The following is a 14,357-nucleotide window of genomic DNA, read 5'->3' on the forward strand; positions in this document are numbered from 1 at the left end:
TGAAGGACTGGTATCTTCATACTCATGCTCTGAAAAGCAAGAGGAGGTTCACACAAAGCGGGCAGGTGGTTTCTACTCCTTGCAGGTAACAGTGGAGGGAAGTAGCTAAGAGCCCACATTTCCCCTCTCTTCTTCCTCCCTCTTCTGTTTCCTGCCAAATTTCTTTTGATCTGTCATTTTTGTGCACCTAATAAATAATATTTTATTGCAAGCTCTAAATTGTTGCTTGCATATAAAAGGTTGTCCTTAGGTTGTTTCTCTCTTGGTTGCTATTTAAAGTGTTCAAATATGTGTTTACAAAGATGGTTACTGCAACCAATTTTTAACTAGTGAAAAGCTGAAACTGGCCTAAATGTCCATTGATACAGGGTTGGTTAAAGAAATCATGGCACAGCCTAGACAATGGAATAGCAGAAATTTAAAAGTAAACAAAATGAAGATTAAACGGACCCATATAGCTTTATAAACTGTTACGGCTATTTTTAAGAACTATGTTATTTGAAACAAGCAACCTATAAAATTGCTTAAAGTATGACATCATTTGTTGACAAAAAAGATAATTATGTTTAAAAGGGTGTAAGTGATTCCAAGACAAAGTTCAAGAGTTAACTGTGATGGCCTTTGGGAAAGGAAGTGGGAAGGTAGGACGTGGATGCCTTTCAGAGTTAGCCTCATACTTTTCTGTTCAGTTATTTTTTTACCTTGACCATATACTAATTTAAAAGGAAATATTTTAGCTAGATAAATTAGCAACTTAAAATTATAGTTTGTATAGTCCAGTCGGGACAGTGGACCTGAGACGCCTGCTGCTGCTGCTGCTGCTAAGTCATGTATGTCATTCATGTCCGACTCTGTGTGACCCCATAGATGGCGGCCCACCAGGCTCCCATCCCTGGGATTCTCCAGGCAAGAACACTGGAATGGGCTGCCATGTCCCTCTCCAGTGCATGAAAGTGAAAAGTGAAAGTGAATTCGTTCAGTCGTGCCTGAGTCTTCGTGACCCCATGGACTATAGCCTACCAGGCTCCTCCGTCCATGGGATTTCCCAGGCAAGAGTACTGGAGTGGGTTGCTATTACCTTCCCCATATTTACTTTTTAATTGTGAGATATTTTACACACATAGCAGTACATTTGGGACTTCCTTAAGTGGTTAAGAATCCGCCTGCCAATGCAGGAGACATGGGTTAAATTCCTGGTCCAGGAAGATTCCACATGCCGCAGAGCAGCCAAGCCCTGTGCAACAACTACTGAGCCTGCACTAGAGAACAGCTCCTGCTAACTACAACTAGCGAAAGCCCTCACAAAGCAATGAAGACCCAGTGCAGCCAAAAATAAATAAAATTAATAAAATTTTAAAACATTCCAGAGGCTGTGGTGAAGGCCTTTAAATAAAAAACTTCACCAATATCTGCTACTGATTTTTTTTTCCAGCTACTCATTTTTAAGGATTCAGTTTCATTAGTTACCTCTAGTTCATTGGTTACCTCTATTACAACTGGTTCTATAAATATTTGCTTTCTAGACTCTCTACCCACTGGACTGCTTCCTCTTCTAGGATGGAGTTCATGCCTGGTCCATTCCCTATGCCTAGCACAGCTCTAATGCAAAGACCATCCATAAACGCTGCATGGAGGAAGGAAGGAAATAAAGAATGACCAATATCCAGCCCCTGCCACACTGATAATGCTTTTGTTACCAAACCAGATTTATTTGCTCAAAACATGGCAAGTCAAATGCTAAGACATAGAGGTTTGCAGCAGAAAAACAATTCATTAACAAGGCAGCCAAGCCAGGAGACAGGAGAACAAATCTCAGACCCACCTCTCTGAAGGCTTGAGATATAAAGAAACAGGGTGGGGGACTTCCCTGTTGGTACAGTGTTAAGAATCCGCCTTCCAATGATGGGGACATGGATTTAATCCCTGGTCGGTGAACCAAGATTCCACATGCTGGGGAGCAACTAAGCCCCTCTAATCACAACTGGAGAATCCCAACTGCCACAACAAGAGCTAGCACAGCCAAAGTTTAAAAAAAAAAAATTCTAAGATCACAGGGTGATCTTAGGCATGGGGGAAGGTGATTAGAGATAGGAAAAGGTAAGGTAAATGGTGTTCTGTGTGGCCATATCTGGGTTATACACTTCTTCATGGGATGTATGTTTAAAAATGCAGGCGCTTAGCATGATCTGATGGTGGAGTTTTGACCCTCTTATGTCAAAAGGCTATTCACTGGACACCTGTGTGGGCCCAGTTTTAGGGTCAGTGTTCCCAACCAGTCTTAGCTAGCTTGAACAGAACATGAACTGATTCCAAGTTCCTAAGAAACAACTTGAGCTCCCGTTGCTATAGCGACCCACACTTCAAAGCTGTTATCTGTAGGGGTGGTTAAGGAGTCTTGTGATATATTACCCAGGCTATGTGATGCTTGAAGGGTATGAAATTAGAGAGAGAGAGGAGAAAAAAATAAAACACAAATTAAAGCTAGCTTAATCAGTGAAGGGAGTTTACAAGCGGTGGGGGGGGGGCGGGGGGGGTTTAAACAAGTTGTTTCTTATCTATTGTTCTGTAAAACAAGGTAATAATTTGCTAGTCATAAGCCTTTGTTAACCCTGTGGACACAGTTTGATTTTCATAATGAAAAGCTGAGTTGTTTAGAAGAATAATTTCTCCTCCTTTTATGTGGGAGGAAGATCTGCCAGATAAACTGATTGTGGCAAGAGGTGAAGCCAGATGGGAAAACCAAGTAAGGGAATTCATTTCCTCCTGGATATTAAAGATGTTATCTGGTGTACATGCCTCTGACAGGGCAGTCAGCAGTGGGGTAGGTGATTCTGGATGGAGCACTCTATCTTATGCTGCATCTACAGACCAGTTTTGCAAATTTAATAAATCCCTGGCAGTCTGAGATAGTCTGCCCTCCTGTTTCCTCTCCACCCCTCCACAGTCCAGCCTGAGAGGGTAGAGCACACCGCAAATCCCTGTTCTGGTCTCTGCCCAGAACATGAGAGCCTTATGTACCTGGCTCTTTCAAGAGAGGTGACAATGCCTTGGGATGATGGCCTTACCTCTAAGACACTTGACATTTAAAAAGGATTGTTCTAAAAAAATAATAATAATATAAAGGATTGTTCTTATAAAATATTTAATGGCTACAAAATAATACTTATAATATATGTATAAAAACTGAGTACATTTATAATCCTCTGCACCCACATCCTAGTGTAAGAAGGAGAACATCACTTTTGTCTTTTAAGAACCCTGCATTTCTGTCTCTGCTCTATCCCTTTCTCTTCTCTCAGAGGTAACCACTACCCTGAATATTACATTTATCATTTCCTTCAAATTGTTTATTTTTGCATGTTTGTGAGCTTTAGGTAAATAGAATTATTCTATATTTTCCCCAATATTTGCTTTTTCATTCATTTTTATTGGTATAGTTTCCATTGTATGAATCAAGCAAAAACTTGTTCTATTTCAGATGGCAATAAAGACTGTTTCCAGTTTTTTACTAATTACAAACAATGCTGTTATGAATATTCTTTTTAATATTCTTGATGCAGTCAGTGAGTTTTCCTAGGTTTATCGATGAGAGGTTAGGTGGGTCACAGTAATGAACATCTTAAGCTTTACTGGATGATGCCAAATTGTTTTCCAAGGTGACTGTATCTATCATAACAATTTTTAATCCCAACAGTAATGCTTCATGCTTCAACTGTTAGACATCCTCACCAATACATGATGCTCACACATTTTGATTTGTTTTCAAATCTGTAAAGCATTATCTCGTTGTGGTTTAATATGCATTTCTGAATTTCTAATGGTATTTAACATCATGATTTATGTTTATTGCCTATTTCCACTCTCTTTTTTGAAAAGTGCCTAATCGAGTCATTTGCCCATTTTTCTTCCTAATTTGTAAGATTTCTTTACATATCCTGGGCATTAATTTTTAGTTTAAGAAATCCTTTGTTAAGCATAAATATATCTTATCTCTCCAGCTAAACTTCTAGTCCTGGAAGTAGAAAATAGGGAAAGAGAGTACAGAAAAATAGATCAGACCAGGAAGGATCCTTTAGGGTTGTCTAGCTTCTAAGTCGTGTCTGATTCTTTTGTGACCCCACGGGCTTATCCCCCAGGCTCCTCTCTCCATGGGATTTCCCAGGCAAGAATACTGGAGTGGGTTGCCATTCCCTTCTCCAGGGGAAATTCTCAACCCAGAGGTTGAATCCGAGCCTCCTGCACCTCCTGCATTGGCAGGCAGATTCCTTACCACTTCCCTGAGCTATCAGGGAAGCTCCTTCTTTAGGGTTACAACTTGCTATTTATCCCTTGTATTTCTCTCATCGGTCAAAGTGCTGGAGGCACAGAGAGAGCCCTGTATGTGCCCTTCAGTGAAGCGAAGATTTTTCAAGAGTCCAGGAGGGAAGGTTACAGTTTGCCTTTGTTTTGCTTTTCTTTTTTCAAAAACCAATCACAACAAGGCAGATGTCACAACAAGGCAGATGAAGAATGCTGTCAGATTTTGATACATCCAGATGAGGGCGTGAACACGTGGAGGTGAACTCGCCGCTCTCTTCGGTGGTTGGTTCGGGGAAGTTTCTTTTGTCCCAGGTGTTGCCTTGTGGTTTCCTGCACGTGTGTGGTGTCTGTCCAGCTTCATGGAAAGCTCTCTGAACGGCCAGATTCCATTGGTTTCAGTCTCTCTAGGCCTGGCACTCAGCAAAGTGCTCAGTTCTCTTACATACTTACCTACAAGGCCACAGAAATGCAAAGTTCCTCCGCTGTACTAGGAACTACAGTCGGGGAGGCAGGAATGCGCAGTGCACCGAGTGGGTCTCCTGCCTGTCTTCTGTGCGCTTAAGGAATCTCCGGAGAACTTGTCTTCGGTCGGGAAGTAGGGATCCGATAAACGTTTTAGAGGAGTCTTTGGGTGAGGTGGGCAGAAGCTTGGGAGACCTCAGTGGGGTCGCCCTTTGCTTCCTGTTGGGCTTCACAGGGGCTGGGACGGGGATCCGCAGGACTTTGGAACCTGTTACTGGAGGTGTTGCAATAACGGGGTGCAAGGTCAACACGCGCGCTGGGCGCCACGGCCCAACGCAGCCAGCAGAGAGAGCTCGGGGGCCGCTCCCAGCTCCGGCGCACCGGTGCGGGAGCGATCCCCCCACTACCCAACAGAGGTCCCTCCTCGCGGCCGGACGACCCTCGGAAGCGGTGGGTGACAACACAGGGTCCCAGTGAGCTGCCCCAGGGCTGGGGCGGGTCTTGAATCACCGAGCTCCAGGCGCGTCAAGGGCGCCCGCTCCTGATTGGCCGGTCGAGGGGCTTACGGACCAGGAGCTCAGGGACTGGCGCAACCGGAGGCCAGAGTCGGAGTAACTGGACTCCAGGCGGCTGGTCGCAGTCCCGGAGCCTGAAGGGCTGGCGTCGGCGCCCGACCTAAAGTCCAGGGAAGGAGCCTGGCCGGGACGCGCGCACCATGCCCTACCTGCTCATCAGCACCCAGATACGCATGGTGAGTACCCGCTGCCCGTCCCTGGGAGTTGGCTTTGGGCCCCGGGCGGGGGGACGTTGCCGGCCGCACCTTGGCGCCTCCGTCCCGGGCGACGCCTGCGGGTGCCGGGACGCGGAAGCCGCCTGGGACACGCCCCCGCGGGCGGCGGAGGCGGTTGGAACTCGGACCCTGCCTGGATCCAGGGACTAGGGAGCTCCGGCGGCCGGGCCCTTCCGGCCGCCGGGCCCCTCCAGCGCCGGGAAAGGGGACTACGTGCGTGCGTCCCCGCCACCCAGGAGTTCCGGGCGCCTGCGGCTCAGGTCCTAGCTGCCTGCGGGAGGTCGAAACCTCTGAGAGACTCAGAGAGTCCTGCTCTCTCAAGCGCAGCAACCATTGCCCTACACAGAGCCGCTCCGCCGGGCAATGGGGGGTGGGAGGAATGGACGAACCTAAGGAAAAGAGGTTTGAAAAAGAAAAGGATGTGCTACGACACTGAGACAGTGGCCCGCCTACAGCTACGATCTGCGCCCTTAGGCATTCCAGGAAGAGCTCTTCTGAGACCTTAGAAAAGAAAGAAGAAAGAACCCGGACATGACCAGGAGGGTTAGAGGTGTGAGAACATCCATTCAAAGTAAAGCCACGCCCCTTTCCCTGGGCACAGTTTCCTCTGCAAAAAGAAAGGTGCTGACTGTACAGAATGTGACTGGGTCCCCAACCTGGGCAGCAGGACGCTCGTCTGCCCCCTACCTCTCCAGTGCTCCGGTGATCCATCTGGACGTGCATGGTTCCCTAGAGATGCAGGAAATAGCAGATGAGCTCTCCACTGGATGGGAGAAGTCTTGGCAGTGGTTTAAGAGTCAGCCAGCTGTGCAGATGGTAAAATGTAGACTCCTGGGTCCCTTCCCAGATCTCCGGAAGCACTCTGTAAGCCTGGAGTTTGGGAATTCAGTGCTTCTGAAGCCATTTTTTAAACTAGCAGTTTCACTGGTATATGATATATATAACCACAGAAGTCACGAATTTAAAGTGTACAGTTCAACAGGATTGGGTTTTGGTTTGTTTTGGCTTATTCAGAATTGTTCAACCATGACCATAAACTATTTTAGAACATTTAGAACAATTTTCGTCACCTTAAATAGAAACCCTATACCCAAACCCTGAACCTTAGCTGTCACTCATTTCCCCTGGGCCCCTCAGCCCTAGGTAACCACTCGCCTACTTTTCATCATAATATATGGTCTTTGGCCTCTTTCACTTACATGATGTTTTCAAGGTTCATCCATACTGTAGCATGCATCAGTACTCATCCCTCTTTATTGTCAAATAAATTTCCACTGAAAGGCTATATCACATTTCATTTATCCACTCATCAGTTGACAAACATTTCAGTTGTTTCTACTTTTTGGCTACTATGAATAATGCTACTGTCTGTGCAAGTTTTTATGTGGACATACATTTGCATTTCTCTGTTCTCTGGGTGATTCTGATACAGATACATGCAGTGGTGCCTGGCATGAAGGTGCCGGTGTTGGGCACTGCCCAGTCCAGCCTAGAGGGGTCAAGGAGGCCTCACATTGCTCAGTCTGATGACTGACGGACTCCACCCCTTCCCAGCTTGTGTGTAGCCCCTAAGATTCCTTCCCTCTTCCTCCAGCCTTTAACTGAAGTGGGCTCAGATAGAGGCTAACTGCATACCTTGACCTGGCAGACAGCCAAGCAGCCTCTGTGGCTTACCTTGCAGGAGGTGGGCCCCACCATGGTGGGCGATGAGTACTCAGATCCAGAACTGATGCAGCATCTGGGGGCCTCAAAAAGAAGTGTCCTGGGAAACAACTTGTAAGTAGTAGCATTCCTAAGACTCTTCTCCCCAGCAGCCCCGAGGCCTTTGTTCCATTTACACAAGAAAATGCCCCTGCCCAGCCTCAGGACCCCTCTGCCTGTATCCTGAGGATCTGTCCTCTGTAGGGTGGGTCCCATTTGCAGCCTCACCACAGCCCCCCAGACTTGCTCTGAGAGCTTTTCCATTGGTCCTCCCTTCACAAGGGAGCCCCTGGGCAAGGTACCAGGACAGAGTCCAGTCCCCTGAGTATAGACTTCTGCTAGCGCACTGCTTCTTGCCTTACCCTTTCCTCTCTAAGCTGAATCTCATGAAGGCCAAGACAGGCACAGAGAAAGACTCTGGCTTGAAGAGCTGAATGAGTAACAAAGCTCAGCCCTAGAAACAGGATGCCTGGGTCCTGCTTCCAGTTCAGCTGCTGCCTGGGGACTTAACCACTTCCCTCGGCATCCTTCACCCCAGCTCCAAGTCTTAACAGTGATCGTTAATTCCTCTTCTACCCCTCATTCCTTCCTACCCAGTGGACAGGGAGAACCCTGTCCACACAGGCTAGAACTCCTAAGAAAGGTCACCAGAGTGTACCCCAGTTGGGAAAGAGGAGGTGAGCTGGCCCTAGCCCCTTGGTCAGGATTGCAGGGTTGAAGCCAACCCCATCCCTTTGCCATGAGGCTTTTGTCTCTGAGATGCCCAGCCTGGGGCTTGAGCTCTTTATCTACCTGATGGCCCTTCAGAATCAATTAACCCTGAAAGAAGGGAAACCAAGCACTCTCCATCCTAGGGGGCAGCACCCACAGCCAGGAGCTCTTGAAGGCCAACCTTATTGCTCCAGGACTCCAGGACAGCCAGGCAAGAGGACAGAGGCCTGGGGGATGGCCCTGGGAAAGGAGGCTGCTCCCTCTAAATCGGCAGTGACCCAGGGCATGTGGGCTATTCTCAGACTAACAGAGGTGTTACTAACTGCATGACATCAGAAAAGCTGCTTTACCCCTCTTGATTCTCTTTCTTACAAATAAAATGGGAATAACAGTACCTCCCTTAGGTTGTTAAGAGGAATAAATAAGATGATGCAAAGAGCTAAGCAGGAGACAGGGCAGGGAACATTTGCAGAAGGCCACCTGCAAACAGCAGTCCTGCTAGGAGTACTCGTGACCAGGCCAAGTCTGCAGCAGATACTAGGTTTGTACGCGGGGCTGTGCTGTGTACCCTCTCATGCCACTCTCCTTCTCTTCGCAGCTCTGAGTACTACGTGAATGACCCTCCTCGAATAGTCCTGGACAAGCTGGAGCGCAGGGGCTTCCGTGTGCTGAGCATGACAGGGGTGGGCCAGACACTGGTGTGGTGCCTGCACAAGGAGTGACCCTCCCACACTGAGGAGCGCCAGTCACCCCTTCTTTCGAGTGGCTGCCATGGACCCTGACCCCAGGACCCTGCCTTGCTCACCGCCCTGCCCCTTCTTCCCAAATCGTCCTTCTCCTTGGCCCAGCACCACTGGGCAGTGAATGGCCTTCTCTGAAACCTGTCTCGAACAGTGTGGAAGGGTAGGGCCCCTGGCCCTAGTGCCCTCAGCTGCCCCTCCAGCTTCAGGCCAGGCGCAGGCCCTGGAGGAGGCCCTGTTCTATCAAAAACTGAGGGGCTGACGAGCCAGGCTGCCCCTGGCAGGGAGCTGGGTACCCCTGTGGAGCATGGCTCCAGGACTGGGTGGGTGGGGCCTGCATAGCTAGTCCAAGCCAATAAAGGGCTGTGATGAGAGGTTGCTCCTCTGCTCTGCTGGCCACTGACTCTCACCAAGTGGAGTGCCTCCCTGGGGTCTGCCCACTCCCTGGGAGGGAAAGCCAGGCCTGGTCGGAGCCCAGAAACCAGGACCACACCCTATACCTATGTATGCAATAGAGGTAGATTCTTAAAAAGCAGAAAGTTTATTGGTGATGTTTAAGAAAAGGCTGTGGGAGGGGAGGGCTAGAGGCATGAGGTTACGTGGGCTGCCCCGCCTGGTCCTCCTGCTGCATCTGGGCGATCAGCTGCTGCCTCTCAGCTGCCTGGCGCATGCGCATCATGACAAGGCTCTCGTAGTCTCTCTCGGACACCACCGAGCCCTGGGGACAGAGGGAGACAGGGAGGGATCAGGGTGGCAGGGCAGTGTCCCACAGACTCCAGGCTTGGAGGCGGGGCCTAGGCAGAGCTGCCACCAACGGTCAAGGAGAAGGCTGCCCGGGAAAGGGAGGACCCTGGAACATCCCGCAACCCCAAGCCACCCATATTCCCTCACAGCAAGCAGGCCTTTGGCGCCAGGCCAGCTGCTCAGCTGCCTCCCTCCAGCCCATCAAGCAGCTGCCACCCCACCCCGCCTCCCCCTCTCCCAGGCCCTTCGCATCTGCAGGCAGCTCGGTGACTCACTTCTTATGCTCTAGCCAGGCCCTGGTCTCCCTCATGTCCTCCACCCCATGGTTTCTGCCTTCCACCAGTTCCCAGGGAAGAGGGTTTATTGAAGGTGCAGAAATATACCGGCTCTGCCAGGAGGAGGTGAGAGCACTGCCCCCTCCCAGATGCCCTCCCTTCCTGTGGTCTGGCTCCTGCTAAGGACACAGAGGGAGCCCCACCCTAGGAGGAGAGGGAAACAAGATGCCAGCCTGCCTCCTAAAAATACACACCGGGGCTCCCGGAGGGCAGGGCCCTGGCTGCTTCTTTTATGATCTTGCCAGCACAGTGTGAGAGATTAAAGAGGGCAGCATTTTAATAATCAAAAGAATAATAAACAACCACCTCAGTAGGCCAAGGCTGTGGGCTGGAGAGGTGGCTGTGCAGGAGAGCCCCGAGCCACCGACCTCATGCCCTGATAAGGTCTGCAGTGGGTCTTAGATCCACTTCCTCCCTCCTTGCAGCTGAAGCTGTGTGAATACAGGTGAAGCCCACCAGAAGTGGCACAGAAGCAAGCCAGGTCAGGGGGGGCTGCAGAGCAGAGCTTCTTGTAGTACCCCAAGCTGGTACACCTTCGCGGAACAAGCCAAGAAGAAAGTTTGGTGGTCAGTGACCCAGGGAATTAGAAGGGAGTGGCTAGGGTTAAGATGCTAGGCCCTGGCCAACTGGTTTGCAGTCGGGGATGTATGGAACCAGGAAGTGTTACTCAGCCCAGATCCCCCTGTTCCTCCCAACAACCCCACGCCTCCTTCTCTCTCCCAAGCTGCAGCAACTTCAAGGAGAGTTGCCCTCTCCGCCAGGCCCACCTCTTAGGCTTGGCCCAGCCCCTTCCCCAGAGGACAGACCCCAGATGAGGTCCACACAGCCTGACAGGAAGGTAGGACCCTGGCCCTCAACTGTCCTTTCCTGCCCTGAGGCCATCTGGGTAAATCAAGGAAGGGTGAGGAAATAGCAGCCAGGTTTGATGTCAGGCCAAGGGGAGGTCAGTTCTCCCGTCCCCAAGGTAATGCTGCTCTGCTGAGAATACCTGAAGTCACCCTTGGCACGCCCCTGGGAGGAGCCAGCGCTTTATAGGTGCAGGGCTGCCCACCCTTAACACACCCTCTGCCTCTTTCCTCCTCCCCATCCCTGCGGGTTCTGCTAATGAGGGCCTGTCACTGGGCCCCAGGTCTGAGTCACCCACACCAGTGACAGGTCCCTTCCTTCCCCAACAGTCATTCCACAAGCCTGTCTTTCAGTCAACTCCCACCTCTGAGTTCCTCACTCCAAACACAGGAGCTGGAGAGCCAGGCTGCCCACCAGGGCCCAGAGCACCGGGGCTGTGGAGGAAGTGGAGGCAGTGTGGTGACACAGAGCAGGGCTGCCCGGACAGCCCCCAGAGGAATCTACAGCTCCCTGGTGCCCCAGGGTGTTGGCCGCGCAGCCCAAACCCCAGCCTGCAGATGCTGCAATTACCTCAGAGCCTGAACGCGACTTCCCACCTGACTGAGTCAACTGAAGACAACAAAACATCTCCACCGCCACACGCAGAGTCACAAACAGCCAAGCCAATAATCACAGTCGGAGCTACCAGCGGAGAGGCCGGCCCCCTGCCCGGGCCAGGGAGAAGCCAGCAGAGCCGCTGAGAAGCCCAGCCCCACGGAAGACAACGCAGCCCTCATCTACCACAGCTGCCCGAACTCCAGCTCCGTAAGTGCTGTTTCCTCCTCCTGGGGTTTTTCCACTACCCTACCGAGTAACCGGGCCACTCCTGCCCCTCTGGGAAACTCCTGTCGCCAGGCACACCCAGCTCTCGGCTCTCCTGGACTGCCCTGCAAGCCCTCTCATCATCCAGGATGCTCGCCCACGCTTCGTGCTGAGCAGAAACCCGGAGGCCTCTGCTTCTGCCCTCGAGGGCTGCCTGATTCTCGCTCTTCACTGCTCCAGTGGGGCCCGATGGTCCCCAGCTGCCGTTGACCAGGCTTCTGAGGTACCAGGCTGGTCTGAGGGCTCCCCAGGGCCCCATGGAGACTTGGCGCAAAGGCTCCTTCCGCAGCCCCTCCTTCTTCAAGCGGCTGAGCCTGGGGCGGCCGCGGAGACTCCGGCGACAGGGCAGCGTGCTCAGTCAGGCCAGCACGGCTGGGGGGGACCATGAGGAGTACAGCAACAGAGAGGTCATCCGGGAGCTGCGAGGGAGACCGGATGGCCGGCGCCTGCCACTGTGGGGGGACGAGCAGCCCCGGGCCACCCTGCTGGCCCCGCCCAAACCGCCGCGTCTCTACCGGGAAAGCTTCAGCTGCCCCAACATCCTAGAGGCCCCCTCCGCAGAGTACACTGCCGCCTACTCTGCCACCCTGCCCTCCATGCTCTCCGTGGCAGACACCCTCCACCGATCCTCCGAGGAGGACCTTACGGACACGCCCCCCTTCCAGAGGACACCTGCTCCGGACCTCAGTGATCCCTTCTTCTCCTTCAAAGTAGACCTGGGGATTTCACTTCTTGAGGAGGTTCTGCAGATGCTGAGAGAGCAATTTCCCAGTGAGCTCAGCTTCTGAATGGGAGGAGGGTGGGCAGAGGTGGGGTGACTGAAAGAGGTGGGAGCCTGGGGACCCAGAGAAGAGGGGACTGTCGAGGATTAAGGCAGGGATAGAAATCCAGGTCCCTGCCTGCCCCTCCCCCAACCCCTAGGGTCCTGAACAGTTCTCTGAATCACCCCATGGTGGAGGGACAGAGGTATAGAGGCAAGCCAGAAATGTGAGGGGGGTGCCTGCTGGCAGGAGCCCTGAAGACAGCTAGCTAGGCTGGGAAGGGAGGCCACGCCTGCAGCCACAGGGGCCAGGCAGAGGCCTGGGTGGAGGCAGAGGGACAGCGGCATAAGGGCAAGTCTCGGAGTGGAGGACACAGACTGGGCTCAAAGATGGGTGCGCTGTGCCAGCTCCTACATGTGGCTGTTTAAAGTCACACTAATTAAAACTAAATACAATAAAAAAGTCATCCCAGTCACACTAGCCACATTTCAAGTGCTCAGCAGCCACATATGACTAAGGGTTACCACACTGAACGGCAAACGGTGAACGTTAACGTCACTGGAGAAAGTTCTGTTGGGCCACACAGGCCTAGACCATAGCCTGGTGGGGGTAAGGGAAGCATATGGGGCCTGCCAGGGAAGGGAGAGGCTTGTGGGGTAGGAAGAGTGAGGCTGGGGGAGATACAGAGAGTAACTCAGGAAAAAGTCCAAAGAAATCACTAGCAGGAAAGGGGGCGTGAGACTCAAAATGCCAACACGGCTGCCCGGAGCACTCCCTGGAGCCCAAGGAAGGAACTCGAGGGGATGTCAGGCACAGACAGCTTCAAAAGACAGGCTTTGGGGAATTCTTGGAAATATTTGTGATAGGAGCCCTGGGGAAATGCAACGAAATATAGTACAGTTTTCCCTCCTTCCTGCACCCATGAGAATATGGGAGGTCTGATCAGGGGACGGACACAAAGCTCAAGGCTGTTACAGTGAAGAGGCACAGCTGGTCTCCAGAATCACCACCAGGACCAAGGAGCTTTGCTCAAAGACTCTGATGATGGGGGTTGCGGCGCTGCCCTGACGCCTGGCCAGAAGACCTGGAGCCGGAGCCTGGCTGGCGGCATGTGGTTCTGGCACACACTACCTCCACGATGCAAGCCTTATGGGCTCCCCGTTTCTACTCTGTGTGCATGTGCCGATCGGAAAGCTTCCCTGGGGGTGCAGATGATAAATAAAGTTCTTTATTACATAGCCTATGGCGTGTCATCTGGGGCTGTGAAATGCTGGGACTTACCAGGGATGAGGGGAGAGAGAAACAGTCTCTAAAGAGTCCCAGGTCAGGCTCAGAGCAGCTCCCTTTCCTCCTCTGTCCAGGGTCTGGGACACACTCCAAACAGTACCCCATCCTCACGGGTGAGGGCCATGTCAGAGAGCAGGGGAACATGCCACAGGCAGTGGGAGCAGAGCCCTTGCTGACCTGCTGAGGGGCACTCTTCACCCCAGAGGGGCTGGAGCATATCAGCCTGAGGCACAGACCCCCAGACGCTTCAGAGAAGGGAGAGCTCTTGCCCCACCAAAGCGGGGGCAGGTGTGACCTGGGCCGGGTGTGTGTATATACATATATATGTGTGTGTATGGGGGAGGAGTGAACACAAGCCTTCGTGGGTCTGTGGGGACTAAGAGCTGGTACGTGGTGTGTGTCAGCTCAAGTCTGTGCTTCCCCCCAAGAGTCGGGCACCAGGTAGCACCTCAGTGTCGGCAGCGAAGCCAGTGTTATTTCTAAAGAGGAGATGTTGCCTCTTGACAGTAGGTCCCTGTCTGGGACAGCCACAGACACACCTGGAAGGAAGCTGGGGAAGGAGGCAGCCACCCTCCTCACCAGCCCTTCCCTGAAGTACTGGGTCATCTCAGCACCAAATGCTTCACACAGCAACCAAACAACCCACAGGCCAGGGCAACACCTTTGGATGATGATGAGAGCTCCCAAGGGAGACTAGAACACAGAAAGTAAGGCCTAAGAGTTGTGGGTAGGGTAAGCCAGCCTGGCGAGAGGCAGCAAGGAATCACAGTCCTCCTGCTTGGGTGAGCAGACCTGCCAATCTCTCTGTGGTCCTGATGAC

General features: G+C 52.0%; 3 protein-coding genes across 5 annotated transcripts in view; 2 read left to right on the forward strand and 1 right to left on the reverse strand.

Moving 5' to 3' along the window:
- Positions 1-5,363: 5,363 nt before the first annotated feature.
- On the forward strand, positions 5,364-9,077 carry GCHFR (GTP cyclohydrolase I feedback regulator). The gene is made up of 3 exons (XM_004010451.5): positions 5,364-5,512; positions 7,233-7,327; positions 8,562-9,077. The coding sequence occupies exons 1-3, from the start codon at positions 5,477-5,479 to the stop codon at positions 8,683-8,685; spliced, it is 255 nt and encodes an 84-aa protein (XP_004010500.1). The 5' UTR covers positions 5,364-5,476; the 3' UTR covers positions 8,686-9,077.
- A 144-nt stretch (positions 9,078-9,221) lies between these two features.
- Positions 9,222-14,357, reverse strand: part of DNAJC17 (DnaJ heat shock protein family (Hsp40) member C17) — a 29,718-nt gene continuing 24,582 nt past the window's right edge. The window contains exons 11-12 of one of the 3 annotated variants that reach the window (XR_006060355.2): positions 10,151-10,315; positions 9,222-9,421 (exon numbers count right to left, since the gene is read on the reverse strand). Coding sequence is in view for 2 of the 3 variants with exons in the window: in XM_004010449.6 (XP_004010498.2) it covers positions 9,299-9,421 (123 nt within the window). In the remaining variant the exon portion in view is untranslated. Of the gene's footprint in view, positions 10,316-14,357 lie in introns of all 3 variants that reach the window. The other 2 variants (XM_004010449.6, XM_042252292.2) reach the window with 2 other exon arrangements.
- On the forward strand, positions 10,116-13,488 carry C7H15orf62 (chromosome 7 C15orf62 homolog). The gene is made up of 2 exons (XM_042252296.1): positions 10,116-11,432; positions 11,578-13,488. Exon 2 carries the CDS (start codon positions 11,747-11,749, stop codon positions 12,275-12,277), a length of 531 nt encoding a protein of 176 aa, XP_042108230.1. The 5' UTR covers positions 10,116-11,432; positions 11,578-11,746; the 3' UTR covers positions 12,278-13,488.

The sequence above is a fragment of the Ovis aries genome, chromosome 7 (assembly GCF_016772045.2).
Source record: "Ovis aries strain OAR_USU_Benz2616 breed Rambouillet chromosome 7, ARS-UI_Ramb_v3.0, whole genome shotgun sequence".
Classification (NCBI taxonomy): Eukaryota; Metazoa; Chordata; class Mammalia; order Artiodactyla; family Bovidae; genus Ovis; species Ovis aries.

What these genes read in the sequence shown, in the direction of transcription:
- C7H15orf62 (XM_042252296.1), top strand. Translation starts at nt 11,747, where the DNA reads ATGGAGACTTGGCGCAAAGGCTCCTTCCGCAGCCCCTCCTTCTTCAAG.
- GCHFR (XM_004010451.5), top strand. Translation starts at nt 5,477, where the DNA reads ATGCCCTACCTGCTCATCAGCACCCAGATACGCATG. An exon ending in TCAGCACCCAGATACGCATG is followed by an intron (nt 5,513 to 7,232) that starts GTGAGTACCCGC and finishes CTTACCTTGCAG; the next exon opens with GAGGTGGGCCCCACCATGGT. An exon ending in AGTGTCCTGGGAAACAACTT is followed by an intron (nt 7,328 to 8,561) that starts GTAAGTAGTAGC and finishes TTCTCTTCGCAG; the next exon opens with CTCTGAGTACTACGTGAATG.